An 18034-nucleotide genomic window follows, 5' to 3' on the forward strand; every position below is an offset into this window, starting at 1 on the left:
GGGTGACCAGTTTTTGTAAAAGTTGTAAAGATTTACGAAAAAATGTTAAATCTTAACAATTTTCAAATTTTCTGCAATTTTTCAAACGTTCTATCCGAATGGTAAGAAACCGGAGCGGGGTGGACTGAACACCATGTTAACCGTTTAGGTATATTCCTCCCAAGGGAGCAAAAATGGAGACGGGTATATTACATTACATGTATGGTATTCCGCCCCAAGGAAACGAAAACAAAGCAGCCCGTCCGTTATTTCGGCCATACGTATGCACAGGGGTGGGGGGGTCCCCTTTTGGGACACCGCAACTTGTGAGTAACGGAGCGAACGGTACAAATAAAAAAAAAAAAAAAAAGTGCATCCGTAAAATTTTCTTAATGAAGAAATTGGTGCAACTATGACGGGATAGCCAAATGTGTAACATGGCAATGGTCTAATGGAGGAAGCTAAAATGCGTAGGAATAAAGATGGTTCCTAATTCCGCCAAAGAGAGTGCCGAAGCTAACCCCTGCATTAATCAAAAAGAGGAAGTTAATCAAATGGGCGCAGCAGTTGTTTTGCAAAAGCGTATTTATTATGTGCATAATTTGGCTCCCCACTAATGGGCCGCTTAACTGGTCAGTCCCATTTGAGCATATCAGAAAAGTCCCATCGTTCTGATGATACGTTAAGACGCAACTACAGTTGGACAATTTTTGTAGGATGTCCGTAATGTATGCGAATATGCCTTCATTACCAAGTCGGCCAGTGTAGTTTTTAAAATATAAATTTAACACATAATTTGAAAGGGCCCTCTCAACATCCTTTTCCAGACGTACGTAGGTTAAAATATTCTTCGCTGCTTCGTAGCAATTATCATTCCTATCTTGGTATGTTGTTAAAAAATTCAAAATGCAAATTTTTTGGAAAAATAAAGTTGCAATTTTCTCTCCTATCGGGGCTCCCCCTTCGTTGGCATGCACACTGTAGTAATTATTTATCTGTACAAAAAGCCACAGAAGGCGATTAACTAACGGTTGGCTATTCATATAAGGTACTACATTTGCCAAATATTCGAACGTATCATTCACCATATGTTTATACACATAATGGAAAAGAAATTCGTCCAATTTTTTTATTTCCTTTAAATTTAAGTGGAGTAAATTTGCCTGAACATGTTCATACACATTTGGATTACATTCACGCAGGGATGTAAGGAATTGTTCGTTATTTTGGTGAAATGTTATTCCATTTGGTGACACATTCGGGGGATTGCCACTGCACGCGTCTGACTCTAAAACCTGATAATCGTTACGTATAAGTGTGTGCAAGGTTGACAGTAATGCCAAGACTTTTTCTGAATTAAAATTGGCTCGGTTGGAAAAATCCTTGCTCGCGATGGCGCATTTATAAAGGTACCCCATGTAGGACAGCACGTAGATATTGCTCACATATTCACACGTTAACTTTATATAAGGGATCAATACATTCGCGCCACTCCCTTTGTCCAAAATATTTATAAAGTAAAGGAGCATGTGTTGGAATTTTTTTTGTCCTTTCAACGTGGATAGGAGGGTAGGGAGGTACTTTTTACAGGATGCACTTCCAACCGCAATGTACTCATTAATGCTGCTCAGAAATGTTAAGTTTGGGGGGCAATTTAACACGCCCGTTTGGTCTCTTCGGCCGTTTTGGTGCGTAGCTATATGGCTACTTTCAGCACTATGCATGCAATTTTTTAGCTCAGCGATCGCGTTAAACGTGTTGTTCATTTTAGGGAGTGATGCATCTGTGGGGATCCCCCCGATCGTCTCACCCACGTTGTGATACTTCTCACAAATTTGATCGGTACGGACACAGGTAGGTGGTTGCTTCGCGCTAATGTATTTGCTATCCGAATTACACACGTCAGAGTAGTATGCATGCACCGCGTCTAACACCCGTACACACTTGGACACATTTTTGGACGCTTCCTGTGGGTAGGTGCTCCTTCTGTAGTGGTGATCCTGGTTGGTTCGCTTTAGCCTTCCCTCGATGAGGCTTAAGAGGTGACCCCTTAGGTGGTCCCCCTTTTCCATTTCGCACTTCGCATGGGTATGTTCACTCACCTGCAAAAGCATGAACAGCTTGCAAAGGGGTAACTGGATCAGTAAGCCAATGTTATCCCGTAGGAAGAGCGCAAACTGGGAAAAGTACTTCAGGCGGGTCTCTTCCAAGAGGGTCACTTTTCTCACCCCAGAAAGGTGATAAAAACATTTAATGACGAGGTCAAAATTGTTCAAGTGGTGAATAGACTCCTTTCTAATATTAGTAAGAGGAGAGGACTCCCCCTTTAGAACCAACTCCATGTAGTCCACCTTCAACGAATGCATGGACCTTTCGACCACTCTAACACAGTGATCGAATAGTTCTTTATGGTACAAATTGTACTTGCTCCATATGAATAGAATTTCTTCAACCTGGTTTAGGAGCAAATGTTCCCTTCTCTTGTAGAACAAATGGGAGGTGTATCTAATCAGTTCCTTCGCCAAGGTGCCAATTTTATCCTTCACGGGGTTGCTGATGCAGATGGACGAGGAACACTCAGCATCAGTATGGTTGTGGGGATAATCATTTTCGTCTTTTCCAAAAGGGGGTTCATGGTAAAGGACAGGATCATGCTGATGCCCCGCTACGCCATTTTTGTAGTTCCCCTCAAAGTAGACATAAAAGAGGTGAATTAAAATCAGCTCACTTGTCTTGAAATTATAAATGTTATTTATTACGTGCTCGTTTATTTTTATTAAATGATCTACCTGCACACCGTGCATGAGGAAGCTGTGCAAAGTTAGCAGGACTTGCTGGGGGGTCAGCCTGTTTAAGCAATTCATCACATAGGAGTACACCTCCTTCATATTACCTCTGCTTACATAGTGGCTAAGGGCAACTTCATGGTACAAGTCGATGGAATTTTCATTCCTCAAATTGGAAAGCAAATCATCGTTGTACTTACTAGACGCCCCATACCACGTGAGTTTTCTTTTCCCCACTTTGTTAACGGTTACATTTTTGTAAAGGTAGGAAAATCCCAAATGGATGATCTGCCCCTCGTCCTCGTGACTGATCCCTTTTTCTTTCTCGCCACTTGGAATGACATTTTTTATTAACCTAACGAGGAGGCTGTTATTCTTCAGTTTACTTTGTAACTCTCTATTGGTGAGGATGAAGCGGCAACAACCCCCCTGTGAGAATTTTCTTTCTTTCGCAAATATTATCTGTCTTTTTAGCTTCATTCGGGGCAGCATGGTGTTTCATATTTTGGGGGGGCCTCCGCATGTGTCTGTTTAATGGCAGGGAGAATCCGTGACGTGGAGGAATACATCGGAAGTTGATTATCATGTGCATTTCTTTTATTTTTCATTATTTTCTCGCTCCTTTGGGGGGTTTACCCTCCCTCGTCCGCAGATGCACAAATTAAAATGTTTGTCACCCCGTACGCATATTTGCACGTGCATATTAACTCACATCATAAAGCATACAGCGGCACATATAGCAGCGTATGTAGCAGCACATATATATGTGGGGAAAAACTCGTTGGGTGGTGTTGTCCCCCCAAGTAGAATTGCTTCACTAAGATAAATTTCAAGCTGAACCAAATTAGATGCACAATGGGATCAGTAACGCCGGTAAAAGAACGCACCTCAAAAAGTGCTTAACTTTGGGCGCGGGAAATTTGTAACTGCAACATTTAAAGGGAAACTTTTTTTTTTTTTTTTTTTTTTTTTTGCAATAATATATGTTGAATTAATTTTAATTTTTTCTCCCTTTCGCATATTCGCTTGGTTCTTTTTTTTTTTTTTTTTTTTTTCCCAGTCACATAAATTCTCGAAAGGTGATTATTTTGTTTCCACTTGGATGGAACTTACTGGGACTGAGAGAAAAAACACCTCCCCCCTTGCACAAAAAAGGCTAGCACGCTTTTAGAACCTTCTTTTTTATAGCTCAGCAATTTGCTAAGCAAAATTATCTAAATGAATGGGCTACCGCATTGTGGTATGTCAATATAGTTGCGTCATCCGCACTTGTATCCATTTGTGTATGATTTTTCCCCTTGGGGGAGGCAAACATAAACTTATACATGATAGAGAATTCTGTTTACCGTGCCAATCCGTATTCCAGTTTTTACTTTTTTTTTTTTTATCCCATCTTCGTAGCGACCGAATAGGTTTCCCCAACTGTGTCGTTTTTGTACAATTTAAGGAACTTCCACCTTTTCAAAGTTTAGCTGTCGTGCGTTATTGTCTACCAAATAGTACAACTCCACAAGCACATGCCAAACGTGAGATTGTTTTTTCACCTATAGTTTGCATTGGGGTGACAGTTGAACAGAAATATAGTTAAAGATAACCCCTCGATGGTGGAGTAGAGCCCTGCCAGATTAACAGCAGAAGCATGTACTTGTAAATCCACGCAGTATAATCTGCACAGAGTAAAAACAAACTGAGCCATTTTTCCCACAAATAAAGGATAAAAGGAAGAAATCTACATTAGTGGGGATTACAAAAACGAACGTAAATGCCAAAAGGGGAACGTTCATTCCGTTGGGAACAATTCTGAAGAGCTCCTAATTGCAACGTACCATTCGGGTGTAGATAGCCTGTTCGAAAAAGAGGGGTCACCATCACACCAGGAAAACATTCCCATGCGCTCATACAAGTAAATATATAGAAACATATAGGAACGTGTTGAGGGAAAAACCACTGCAACAGGGTGGAAAGGTCCACATACAGACATACGTTTTGGCAAGCACCCAGGGAAAGCGCTCATTACGCAAGATACCTTTTTAAATAAGACGCCCCTCCCCGTTTACGCGAAATAACACCTCCAAAAAAAAAAGTGGATTCATCACGCACCTAAGAAAAGGATGAATTTTTTACGAAGCAGGAAGGGAGGAGAAGTGGGGGAAGACACAAAGGACGCCCCCTCGGGGGAGAAGGAGGAAAAAAAAAAAAATGCTATCAAAGTTGCCTTCAACTATGTGAAATACATTTTAGATAATAAGGTAAAAGCGAAATACAAGTACTCCTTTTTTATGGGATTATTTATCATTTTTTTAATTTTTAATGGCTTCTTTCAAATGTTGCTGCAATTTTACCACACGCACTTTTACAAGTTCAAGTACATTGACGTGTCCGATACGGAAAAATTGAAGGAAATATTTTTCAATAACAAGCCATACTTGGTTTATTGTAAAAATGATAAACAGGAGATAATTCACCCGGCCATTAATGCCAGCAGATTAAGTTTTCCAGATATACTGAACATTGCAATTATAAACTGTAAGAGTTTACTTCCCAGTAAGCAAACTGTCTATGAGCGTTTTGCCATGGATCCTCAGACGAAGGCCTTCATCGTTTGTTACGGAAGGAAGCCAAAACCAATTTCGCTAGCCATGATGGATAACAAGAAAAAATTGGTATCCTTTGTGAGAGAAGCATTAGTATTCAGTGTGCCATTTTTTTCAAAGTTTCCACAATTTCAGACCAAATGTTTAAATAAAAATAAAAAATGTATTTTATTCATTTCTGGAATTCATATGACAAATAGTAGCATAAAATACAATTACATTAATGACATTTTTGTGAACAATAAATACTTCGATCTAAGTCCGATGATTGTCGACAACAGGAAGTATCTGCTCAAACTCAGTGATGAAGTCTTTTCTTCCTATGACAAGAAGAGGGATATCCATGTGCTTTGTCTCTTTAATTCAAGCAACACGGAGGGGGATAACTACTACGGCAATTTTTACAACGAAGATTTTGAAGACTTCAACAAGTTGTCTTCCTTTGTTGCCAACTGTGTGAAGGCCACCAGTAAGAGCACCGACGTTGTGAAGCTTTCTGCCGTTCCGCAAATTAAGTACAGAACGGGTAAGAAGAAGTGATTGCCAAACATCAGGGGGGACGTTATACGGAAGGTGTTGCACGTTTATGTGTGCAATGCTGAAAAATCGCACAATTGAGTAGGAACAGTTATGACCGTTTCGGAGGGATCTCCACTTTTCATGCATTCGTAATTCATCACATGGTTATCCTTTTTCTTTTTTTTTTTTGTGAAAATACGTGTTTGTACTTCTTTAAGCCGACTCAACATGGCACATTTTTTGCCCTCCCCGCTATTAACTGCTTTGCCCCACTTTGAATAATTCAAATGACATTTTTAATGCCTATTAATTGGGACGTTTCAAATGGGAAATTTTGAAATCGCGGTTCGTCTACACGTAAGTGCTTTTTACGCAACGATGGAGTTACACAAAAAAAAGGAAAGTGGGGCACACCTACGTGCAGGTGAAGCAATCGTACTGACATAATCCAGCAGATGCGTGTGCCGCCCACCGATGGCAAACCAATGTTACAAAAAAAAAAAGTAGGGACCTCACCGACATTAGCGCCATATAACATTTGATATGTATCTAAAGATGTACGCGCAAAAATGTGTGAAGGCCCTTACGTGGGCACCTCTCCAGTGTATCGACCATTCGAATGGGGAATTGTTATGCCGTTTTATATGTATGCCACTTGGGCGATTCATTTACCTTTGCAATGTGGTTAGCCGTCCGTTTTGTCCTTATCTGGCTGGTCGCCCTGCGTAGATTGATCATCATCCGGGGTGCCAACAATTCTGTTGTAAAGATCTTTAAAAAAATTGGAGTGCGTAACATGGAAGGTTCTACTATCACGCACATTCTTCCTGTTCGGAAAAACGACATTCATAATTTCATCATTTTCCTTCTGCAATTCCAGAACTTGTAATTTCAGCGTTTCCAACTTATGGTTTAAAACCATTTCTTTTTTTGCCTCCTTCAAGCTGTTCCTCTTATATTCTGCTACAATGATAAGTGCTGCCACTAGGAAGATAATGGTCTCTCCTAGGAGTTCGCTTCCTACATTAACGGACTTGTTCTCACTTATATAGGAACTATAATTAACGTTGGTGGCATTTGCGTTGTAGAATTTCTTCTGAATGTACTGCTCAAAGAAGTAGTACTTTTTTCCACAGTATATACATATGCTTTTAAATTTTTTATTTTCTATCGCTTTCTTTTTTATGTATCCCGATATAGGTTTGCTGACTTGTCTTATCAGAACAATTCCGATTTTGAAAAATGGAATCATTTTTGGCGCAGCTACGGTGGCGGGTATATTCCATTCGTCAGGTTTTTCTTACGTATGTCCGGGCAGAGGCATTCCCTTATAACCGCTATGGGGGTATATCCCAAGTAGACCTTCCACTTGGTGGGCAGAGTAACGTGGTAATGGAAACGTCCCCGCTGTTTCTGTATTCTCCTCCAAATATGCAAACTGCCCTCTACACTTGTAAGAGTACAAGGAGGTGTGCGTGGTAGGTAGTTCTTCCGTTACGCCCGCATTTTCTTTTTGGGGTGTCTACTTTGAAACTGCTAACAAGGGATCTTCTAAACTAAAACAACTCCACTGCAATTGGGGATCACCGCATGCGCAGATTGGGGGACGGGGAAGGAACTCTCTCCCTATGCCGCAGCGTACTGCCTTTCTTATGTTGCTATTTTGGTGGGTCCTTACCCCTTTCGATGCGGAACCGAACGGACAACGCTACATACGTGCTGACAGAGCATGGTAGGGGGACGTGTTTTTCCTTCCTCCAAAACTCAGCTCTTCTTCAGATGGGGCAGGAAGAATGCAGAAAGGACGAACGTGTTCCCAAATTGGAAATTTTTATTTCCCCCCCCGTCCCTGTTTGGAGATACACATAAAATGAGCATATAACATTATATATTATCTACGTGGTGATTTTTTTTTTTTTTAAATATGCATTGGATTTATTTATTTTTTTTTTTTTATCCGTTTATGGGAAGGGAAAAAGGTCGTTTTTTTTCTCATCTTCAATTCTCCCGTATCTTTTTTTTTTATTTTTTTTTTTTTTCTTCTCCCCGCTTTGTAACTCGGTTCGTCTATGTAGCACTCTACGCGAGTAAGAAAAAAAAAAAAAAACTGTCACGACCTTTTGGAACCCGTGTGTATCAGCATGGATTCCCTTCCGTGGAAGTCCCTCCTAAACGAATTAACTTCACCTCGAAGGGGAAAATCGATTCGCATACAGGGTTATCGAGCCGCAACGGTGGGGAACACTGCCTCAAGCGTACTTCAGGCAGGGAGGCTTCAAGTAGGCCATGGGGGAATTGTTAGAAAAACAGCTAAAGGGGAGAGGACAATGTCGACAAAAAATTCGAATGGACTCAAATGTGAACAAACGGCTTGATCATATTTCGAAGGACAAGCATCCCCTTAGAAGATGTTTTCCAGGGGTAATACGCAAACCTGGCCTGAGCTCCTAAAAAAAAAGGCTGCTAAGTAGTTACTGGTAGTGGTGGTAGTAGTTGGCACCGCGTAAGGTAGCCAAATATAATCCTCCTTACAATCGTGGGGAGAGCAAAAAGAATTGACCAGTCCAAATAAGAGGCTATCCAAAGTAGGAGGGGAAAAGATGAGGCACAGAAGGGGGGGGCAGCTAAACGAAAGGGCCAACACGGTTAGGACGAGTAAGTACCAATTGCGAAGCAGAAAAAACGAAGCAGAGGAAAATGTAGAGGAAAATGAAGAGGAAAATGTAGAGGAAAATGAAGAGGAAAATGTAGAGGAAAATTCAGAGGAAAATACAGAGGAAAATACAGAGGAAAGTACAGAGGAAGAAGAATCGGATGAAAGCTCCACCGATGAAAGTGAGTCCTCGACGTCCTCTTCGTCCTGCTCGTCCAAATATATGACGAGGGAAGAAAATGCAGACGAGTGGGGAAGTATGCACGATTTGCGAAACGGTCACCTGAATCGACACAGACGTAACAGAGTGCGGAGAAGAAAAGGGGCAGACCTCCCTAATGATGAAGAGAACGGTCAAGAGAATGCTATACACAGTGTTAACAGAGTATTCACGAAGCAGACCCTGGTGTATGATCACTACAAAAAGAAGGACGTCCTAATCGGCCTCTGGTGGAAAAACATGATAGACCTCTATTCAGACATTCTAATAACCAACCTACACAGTAACGTAAGCAATATCGACGTGTTGAATATGAACCGAAAACAGAAGGAAAAAAACTACCAGTACTTAAACGAAGGCATTGTCCTCTTTCACAACTCCAGTAGGAAAGAAAATTACAAAATGAGCATACTACGTGTGGTCACAAAGGAGGAAGTGAACAAGAAAAACGAGAAAGAAATTTTCTACCCTTCCTCCCTCACAGATAACTCCCTAGATGAGTCTTTTAAAAAATACTATAAAAGTAAGTATAAGCATATCCCACTTGTTAAGAGGTACAACTGTTTGAACATTCCATACTACTGCACGAATTCGAGTATCCTATACGGAGGCACAGATGTGATGAACACCCAAGAGGAGACCAACCAAGGGGGTGATGCAGGAAATGTTATCATAGCGGGTAAGTCCATACGGGGGAATATATTTCTCTACAACATTGGAAAAACCATCGATCGGATTAACAGGATGGAAGATGAAGAATCTGAGGATAGGAAATTAAGTGAAGATGGGACTTTGCCCGGTGAAGTAGACAACCAGAGTGACGCTACCAACGGGGCAGAACGCGCCGAAGGGGGAAGTAGAAGCAGTAGTAGCATAATGGAAAACGAAAACGACAACGATGATGATGATAATGATGAGGATGATGAGGATGATGAGGATGATGAGGACGATGATAGTGACGACGATGAGGGGAAAGGAAAACGGGGGAAAACCCAACGGGGGAAAACCCAACGGAGGAATCAAAAAAAAGGGAAGACCACCCCAAGTCGCTCCAAAAAAAAAAAAAAAGTTGTTAGTAGCAAAAAAGAGTCCCCCCCAAATGGGGATAACCACCAAAGTAGCGAAAACAAATCATCGGAAAGTTATAAAAAAAAAAAAGAGGAGAGAAAAATATACGATGGGGAATTATTACTCGAACTGGTTGGACACAAAAAAACAGGAAAGGGACTCTCCTTCAAAAATAATTACCTCCTCAGCAATGGGGATGATAAAAACATATTTATCTACGACATTAATGGGAATACCGTGCGTAGTGGCGAAAATAAATGTGAAAACGATCACATCAACGTATCTAAAATGAATCCATATATCTCCATTAAGACGAATGAGCTGTATAGCAATGTGAAGTGGTTGTACGATTCGCTGGTTATAGGTTCTACATACAGTGGGTACTTCTCCCTGTTTGACATCCGGATGAGGAATAACAACGTGCACGCCGGTTACAACGATAATGCACTGAACGACGTTAATGGTAGCAATCTCAGCGTACATAGCAACGTGAATGTATACTCCGTTCATAAGAAAATCACCAAGTACGAAATTTCAGATATAGATAAATACAACAGCGATGATAATAATCTGATCTGCCTAAGTTCTTTAAACAACATTTTCATCTTTGACTTGCGTTTTATTAATAGTAGCTTGCCCTATAAAGTTATTCACGATAATTCCTACAATAACTACAGCTTTGATGAGTCTTACTTCGATCCCTACCAGACGTCTGTACAGAATGGAGAATTCACCAACCCCACCAATGTGAATTACTTCTACGATCATTCGTATAATAATTATTACAACGAAGATTTCTTCAATTCAGACACATTTATCAATTCCCTCTTTTGGTGTAACATTGAAGGGTTTAATTATATTGGGTCGCTAAATAATAAGGGCATTATTAACGTGTTCGATGTGAACAAGAGCAAACACCACTGCGTCTTCACCTACGGGTGTAAGTATATCAAGCTGTTTAAATTCAACCCTTTCAGAATCAACAACTTTGCCTCGGTGGATAAGAATAACATCCTCATCCTGTTCACGCTGCCAGATCATATATACAAGAGTGACTTGGACTTGTATCTGCAGGATAACCTGCAAGAGGAGTAACAGCAGAACAGAGGCCACCCCCAAACATTTATGCCCATTTGGGACAGAATTAATACACACTACGGCGGGCCACATCCAAAAAAAGGACACAAGTTTAGGAGTTCAAATCGGTGGAGTTACAAATAATGGGTGATACTTTCTATGTCGCTCTTGTCCCCAATGAGCGGGGCGATTGCCGTGGTGCCCAAAGTGGAGACGGTCACACCGATTGGTTCATCACGTGACGTGCCGTTGAAGGTGCCCAAGTTGCTGAGCTGTGCAAGCTCCCCCTGGAGGGTGAGATTCTTCATTTCCTGACGGCGGCCAGGGTTTAGCCTATCGAGCTCCTCAATGAGTTTCTTCTTTTTCCGCATCACCTTGGCGGTCCTTCCTCGGTAGGACTTATATTTGAACACATCGACCTGTGTATGCTTCACTGCATCAGTAATCATAGAAGGTCTTCGATATATTTTCACATTTTTCGGGGCGTATATTTCAAACACCTTAACCCCCCTGCCAGTGACAGAGAACCAACACAAGTCAGAAATGACAATATCATCGATGCTTTCGAAATCCTTCCCAAAAACTTTCACTGTATGTTTAACAAAAGGTTTCAGAAGATCAAAATCTGCTTTCACATGAGGAGGGTACAAGAAGGAACATTTTTTTTTTTCCAGAAAATCTTCCACCTTTTCACTTCTGCACATGTGAATAGTAACCCTATTGGAGATGTAAAAAGTCACCAAGGCAAAGGAACCATATATTAAATTGATGTAACATAGACTACCCAAAATAATGGATGAATTTTCCTTCAATTTATATGTAAAGGGTTGAATTCGTTTGTTTATGCAAATGCTGTTTAGGTCTATATCTTTGTACAAAATGGAAGAGTACTGGTACTTCGTTGGAATCCCCATCGTATCGATAATTTTTATATTTTTTTTTAACTGAAAAGTGTTGTAATTTAGTGTTGTGTATGGTATATTCGATGTGGTAACTCCTCCTTTTTTTCTCCTATTGTAGATATCTCCTATGTGCTTATAATTTATGTATTTTAGAAAAGAGTTCACGAAGGATGACTTTCCTACATTCACACATCCTACTATGTAGATATCTGTTCCTTTTTCCAAATCGACATAGTACTTCATTCTTTCTTCTAACATATTCAGATTGTAGAACTTTAAGGCTGATATAAATATTAAGTCATTTATATGGGCGTTTTTTATTTGCCTCACTAAATTGCGGAACCAGATTTTTACCATTTCCAGGTTTGTCGACTTGGGTAGACAGTCCACTTTATTAACTAGCCATATGATATTTATGTCTTTATTCTTACACCCTATATACAACTCTGGCAGGATGGTATTTTCTATATTTGTTATATCTACTAGATACAGAACGAGGGATTTTCTTTTCATTTTTTTTATCAAATTATTCATCACCTCATTTCTGTCTCCTTGGATATACTTGGCTGTGCTTACTTGCATTTTTTCCACGTCCAACTTTTTCATGTCATTTCTTTTTTTTAAAATGTCCTTCTTCTCATATATATTTACGCTCCTCTGGTCGATACGGTAGGACGGGTCGTGGTAGTAGTTCTCCCCTGCGTCCTCCATTTGGGTGGTGTCAATCTCCCTTCCCGCTTTGTCAGTTACGCTGTTTTGTTCTCTTTCTTCCTCAACATGTAGGATGTGATCATTCCGACCATTCCCTTCCTCTATGTTGGACTCTTTTTGCTCTTCCTTCCTATGTGGTGGGCCCCCCCGTTTATGCTTCCTCCCACGCTCAACCTGTTCCAACAATTCGTTCACTTCACTTTTAACAGTGGGGGTTCCCGTTGGGGTGGTCTCCAGGGATGCCTGTTCATCCGGTTCGGTCTGTGTGGAGGATGACCCCCTCATTGGGGTCCCCCCCTTACGCCGACGTTTGACCTCCTCCTGCAGCTGCGTCCTGCATTTTATAATATTTTCAATTCTGTTCGTGTCCACCTCGCATTGCATGTTGGTACATTTATAATGCTGTAACCTGTAGCACCTTTTGCACAAAATAATTTTCGTCTTGACACGAAAACTGGGGAAGTTATTTACATCGACCTTCACCCCGTCAGGAACTGAACTCACTTCCTCCCCCTTCACTTTGGTGTAAAACTTTATTCGCCCATTGCTGTACTTTTCGTACACACTAAAGGGGACGAACCCCGTTTTTCTTTCATCTGTGGTTTGGAGGAATTCCCCACATCCTATGCAGGTTAATTTCCTTAATGGATTAATGTAGAAATGGTCCTTTTCAATTGTCAAGGGGGAGTCATTTTGGCTACTAAATTGTGGGACCCTTACATGGGGGCGACTCAACCGGGCAGTAATATGGTACCTGCTTCTTTGGAGCGCGTTTTTTAGAATTATCCCAAGCATTTGTAGAGGTGTTCACATACATGTGGAGAGAGTAATGCTCCTTAGTACTTCCACTTATGTGGGGTATAGCCACGTGCTTACTTGCATACACAGATGTGTCACCCGACTTTCATTTTTCCTCCCTAACGTTCTGCTTTCGATAGGCTGTTGCTAACAAGTTTTAACTTCCGGAAGGATTCAAGAATAATTCGCGTCTCGATTCGTGGGTGCCTCTTTAACTCATCATAGGATTAAAAGTATTTTTTTTTCCCCTCCCCGTACGTGTGAAGCAGTAAATGTTGCTAAGCAGGCATATGTATACGGTGTGCCCCTTAGAAAAAAAAATCCACTCTTTCATCCGTTACTACAACATTTACAATTTTTTCCTTTTGAAGATGTGCTTTTTTCAAAATGTGGTCGGACCGGCGACGGGGATGTCGTGAAAAGGTGCACGGGCGGGAATAACCACATATGCACTGTTCCATATGTGTAGAGGTAGTGGTGGTTTCCTCAGAATACTTCCCTTTAAGGGGCCATATGTGCTTTCTCCCACTGTGTTGGCAAAACAGAGGGACAATTCCAAGTACCCACATAAGAACCTTTTCGCAAAATTTTAATTCTGCCTTGTGAGAAGTTTACCCACCGTTCAAGTGGACATGTTGTGCAAGGGAGGAGGCATGCCATGGGCGCATGCGAAAATGAGGGTAAAATGAACGTGTAAAAAAGGGTGGAAAATGGCGTAAAGTTGATAATACGCATAAATATGCAGACATACACGCAGCAGTTTTGTTGGTCCGGTTTACCATTTCCTGCTCGGCCGAACAACAGCGTATATGCAGATAAGCGCTTTAAAATTTTGGAACAAACAAAATGGGGTGGTAAGAAAAAAAAAAAAAAAAAAAACTCTTAAAATGGTGTGTGCCAAGCTGCTGTGAAGGAATTTCAAAATGGGCGAAATTGCCCTTGCGCGCAGCAACGCTGGGGTGGTAGTTTGGTTTGGTTTGGTTTGGTTTGGTTTGGTTGTTCCCTCCCTTTGGGTGAGGTTTCATGGAAAGTCGTTGGTACTACCCCAAATGGGCGTAGTTTCCATGTGAGGGGGGTTTCCTATTAGCCCGAACCCCCCCTCATGCGATGACAAAACTAGTTTTGTTAGAAAGGACGAGAAGAGCAGGCTTGTTCCTTCTCCAAATTAGTCCCCCCCCTTCGACGGGGAAGTGATCATAAGCTCGGAATCGACTTCCAAGTCTGAAATGACACACTGGTAATATTGCTCTATTTGCTTAATATGAACGAGCTGATTTTTATTGACAAAATTAATGGCCATTCCTTTGGTGCCAAATCTTCCTGTTCTTCCAATCCGATGAATGTAAGTTTCCATGTTCACTTTTTTGTTAGAAAAATGGTTACCATAATTTTCTGAAATTCTTCCATGAAAGACATAAGGCAGGTCAAAATTGATAACTAAGCTGATGGTGGGAACGTCTATCCCCCTGGAGAGCAAATCTGTGCAGATCAAAACTTTGGATACACCACTCTTAAAATCGGACATGAGGGTATCTCTCGTTTTAGGGTCCATGCCTAGCACATTTGCCTTTTGCACTTGATTTCTTGTAAACCTGCTAATAACACTGTCGGCACAAATGAGGGTAACATTGTGGCCACGCTCCGTCATGAACTGGTACAGATTGTAAGCAGAGACTTTTGAGTTCACAAAAATGACACACTGAGCAATGCTCATGGAGCAATATAACTCAGACAGGTAGTAATATTTTTGTTCTTCATTTTCTGTTAAGAGATAATACTGCTTAACACATTTCAAAGTTAAGTCTTCCTGTCGGACACTTATTTTAGATGCTTTTGGAGCAAACCTATCCGCAAAGGATCGTACCTCTTCATTATATGTAGCAGAAAAGAGAAGAATTTGACACTGTTTTGGTAAAAACCTTTTGATATTTTCCACCTGGGAAGACATATTATTTTTAATATCAATTAAATCATCCGCTTCGTCTAGAACAAAAATTGTTACATTCTTTGTATCCACAAATCTTCTTTTTAAAAGGTCCAATGTTTTTCCTGGCGTACCAACATAAATTTGGAACCCCGCGTTTTTATCATATCTATCACAGAGTGGAACAGCTAGGAAAACTTTCACGGTTAAATATTTGGTGAACTTTCCTACAACATCGTAATTCTGTTGAGCTAATTCCCTCGTTGGACAGATACACATAGCTTGCAGTGTCCCTTCATTCCGATTTATTTTCGACAACATCGAAATGACAAAGGTAAGTGTTTTTCCTGACCCATTCTGAGCCTGCGCTATTAAATTTCTGTTACTATTTAAAATGTACGGAAGAGCCAAGCCTTGTATTTTCGACGGGGCGAAAAACTTTAAATATGTTAATATCTGTATAAGGTCATTATCTATGTTTAATTCTTCCCATGTGTTTCTAGAACGATATAACTTGACGTCCTTCACTTCTTCGTTGTTGTTACTATTTAATGCTTTGCTGAAATCGAAGTTACTTAACTTTTTCTCCTTTGCATTTTCGTCATTTTTTATGTTCATATTTTCTATCATGGAGATTGCCTCCTCTTCGACCGGTTCCTTCGTTTCTGCGTTTTCTATTATGTAATCATCGTCGTCTTCCACCAGCGTGTCGAATTTTTTCTTCACCCCAGTATCGCTTTTTTCATTGTCTTGTTCCTTCTCCTTGTTTGTAGTAGCATCTGCTGAACCTGTTCCCTTGGTGAAAATCCCTTGTGTTGTTTCGCCCTTTGTAGAGGCGGCACCATCTTCATTCTTCTTCCCACTGCCAAAGGGGGTACTACCGAATGGGGTACTACCGAATGTGGTGCCACCAAATGTGGTGTTACCAAATGTGGCATTACCAAACCCGCTGAATCCGCTAAAGCCGAACTTGTTCGTACTGCCACTACCATTGCGGCCCTTATCTTCCCCAAATTGAGCGAAGAAATTTTTCTTTCCATCTCCAAAAATGCTACCACCTCCACCAGATGATTTTTCCTTTGTGTCATTTCCCGTATTGTTTAATCCACTGGAAAAGCTAAAACTGGGAAAAATGTTCTTTTCACTTTTCGTACCAAAGAGGTTGAGCCCTTTGTTTCCCGTCTCTTTCTCCTCCGTTTTTTTCTCCCCATTTGTTTGCGTTGCATCTTCGTCTTTCTTCTTTCCATTCGTTGCACTGTCTTTGTCGGAAGTGCCTTTATCGGAAATACTTTTGTCAGATGGTTTTTTGTCCTCCCCTGCCTCTTTTTCGTTGGCCCCACTGCTGGGCAACTTCAACTGGCTGAGCCCCGCTGCACCGTCTTTTCCCTGCCCGCCCATCATACTCAGCACGGTTTGCATGATTTTCGGGTCGTCCTTATTCTTCTGCAGGTAGCTCATCAGCATGTTCATGACGTCTTCCCCGCCCGCTGCGGCCTTTGCGTCATCTTTGCCTTCGCTTTTCTCATCATCTTTACTTTCCGCTTTGGCGTCACCTTTACTTTCCGCTTTGGCGTCATCTTTACTTTCCTTTTTGACGTCATCTTTACTTTCCTTTTTGACGTCATCTTTACTTTCCTTTTTGACGTCATCTTTACTTTCCCCTTCGACGTCACTTTTACTTTCCTCCTTTGTGTCGTCTTTCTTTTGTTCTTCATCGGCGGGTGAATCCTTTAACTCCTCATTTTTCGCCTTATCATTCGTCTTTTCATCGTTGGTTTTTTCGCCACTGGGGGTTTCCTCCTCTACGCTCATTTTGCCAACTGTTTTTTTTTATTATACTGTCTGGGGGGCTTCAAGTAAAGAAGGGATGCTTTTCTGCTCACCTAGTGGTAGGACTCCTTCGACCGTTTGGGGCAAAGTGGCTACACGGTATGCCTTGCGAATTCCTCTTCAGGAGCTACCGACTTGGGGGCTTCCCTTTCGAGTAGAATCACGCAGAAACGTGGGTGCTCCAGATCCTGCACGGCTTGACTGGGATGTATACTCCCCGCAGAAAACTTGCAAGCTGAAAGGACCCGTTAAGGATATCCCCACTTAGGTCAACCGCTTTCCTGCTTTAACGTGCGTTTGGGCCTTTTCTTAAATAGCTCTGCATCTGGGTGGGGAACATATTATATATATGCTATTTTCTGCAGTACAGGAAGAGTAACTCTAAGGATAACAAAACTGGGGTGGCAGTTTTTTTTTTTTTTTTATGCCTCTTGGTAGCATATGCCGATTTGCTGCTGTTACGTCGTTTATTATATGTAACTTTTTTTTTTTTTTTTTTTTATTTCAGAAAGAGAGTGGCTAATGAGAATTTTCGGTGCTAACTCCCTTTTCAATTTGGCTTATCTTACCCGTTCGCATGATGGAAGGGATTTAAATAAAATAAAATAATACAGAAAAATGGTTAAAAAAAACAATAAAAAAAAAAAAAGAGAGAAAAGCAAATTTTAAAAGTGCCGAATTCGCATCGAAGTATTCAAAAAATTGTCGTCCCCAACGATGTAGAATATGTTCGTGAATACGCATATGTTCAGTACAGCGTAGTGCGGCACAGTATATGTGAGCGAACGGACGGACGGACGAACAAATATAAGCGGGAGAATAACGCAGAACGCAGGCTTACACTTCTGTATATTTTCGTTGCGTTTACATTTTATGCCTGTGGAAGCACAACGAGTGTGCTCATGCTAGCCACACGAACGTTTTCTTTTATTTCAGCTTTTGTTCGGCACGGTGATTGGCGAATGGATAGCGC

General features: G+C 41.1%; 6 protein-coding genes across 6 annotated transcripts; 2 read left to right on the plus strand and 4 right to left on the minus strand.

The window, feature by feature from the left end:
- Positions 1-440: 440 nt before the first annotated feature.
- Positions 441-3257, minus strand: PCOAH_00045200 (Uncharacterized protein; the record flags this gene model as incomplete). Its single annotated transcript, XM_020061304.1, has 1 exon — positions 441-3257. The coding sequence occupies one exon, from the start codon at positions 3255-3257 to the stop codon at positions 441-443; it is 2817 nt and encodes a 938-aa protein (XP_019916336.1).
- A 1619-nt stretch (positions 3258-4876) lies between these two features.
- On the plus strand, positions 4877-5899 carry PCOAH_00045210 (Uncharacterized protein; the record flags this gene model as incomplete). Its single annotated transcript, XM_020061305.1, has 1 exon — positions 4877-5899. The coding sequence occupies one exon, from the start codon at positions 4877-4879 to the stop codon at positions 5897-5899; it is 1023 nt and encodes a 340-aa protein (XP_019916667.1).
- Positions 5900-6563: 664 nt separating this feature from the next.
- On the minus strand, positions 6564-7130 carry PCOAH_00045220 (Uncharacterized protein; the record flags this gene model as incomplete). The annotated part of the gene is made up of 1 exon (XM_020061306.1): positions 6564-7130. One exon carries the CDS (start codon positions 7128-7130, stop codon positions 6564-6566), a length of 567 nt encoding a protein of 188 aa, XP_019917011.1.
- A 1348-nt stretch (positions 7131-8478) lies between these two features.
- PCOAH_00045230 (Uncharacterized protein) lies at positions 8479-10914 on the plus strand (the record flags this gene model as incomplete). The annotated part of the gene is made up of 1 exon (XM_020061307.1): positions 8479-10914. One exon carries the CDS (start codon positions 8479-8481, stop codon positions 10912-10914), a length of 2436 nt encoding a protein of 811 aa, XP_019916293.1.
- A 116-nt stretch (positions 10915-11030) lies between these two features.
- On the minus strand, positions 11031-13304 carry PCOAH_00045240 (Uncharacterized protein; the record flags this gene model as incomplete). The annotated part of the gene is made up of 1 exon (XM_020061308.1): positions 11031-13304. The coding sequence occupies one exon, from the start codon at positions 13302-13304 to the stop codon at positions 11031-11033; it is 2274 nt and encodes a 757-aa protein (XP_019916629.1).
- A 1168-nt stretch (positions 13305-14472) lies between these two features.
- On the minus strand, positions 14473-17043 carry PCOAH_00045250 (DEAD-box RNA helicase; the record flags this gene model as incomplete). Its single annotated transcript, XM_020061309.1, has 1 exon — positions 14473-17043. The coding sequence occupies one exon, from the start codon at positions 17041-17043 to the stop codon at positions 14473-14475; it is 2571 nt and encodes an 856-aa protein (XP_019916964.1).
- Positions 17044-18034: the final 991 nt, after the last annotated feature.

Source organism: Plasmodium coatneyi, chromosome 12 (assembly GCF_001680005.1).
Source record: "Plasmodium coatneyi strain Hackeri chromosome 12, complete sequence".
NCBI classification, from domain to species: Eukaryota; Apicomplexa; class Aconoidasida; order Haemosporida; family Plasmodiidae; genus Plasmodium; species Plasmodium coatneyi.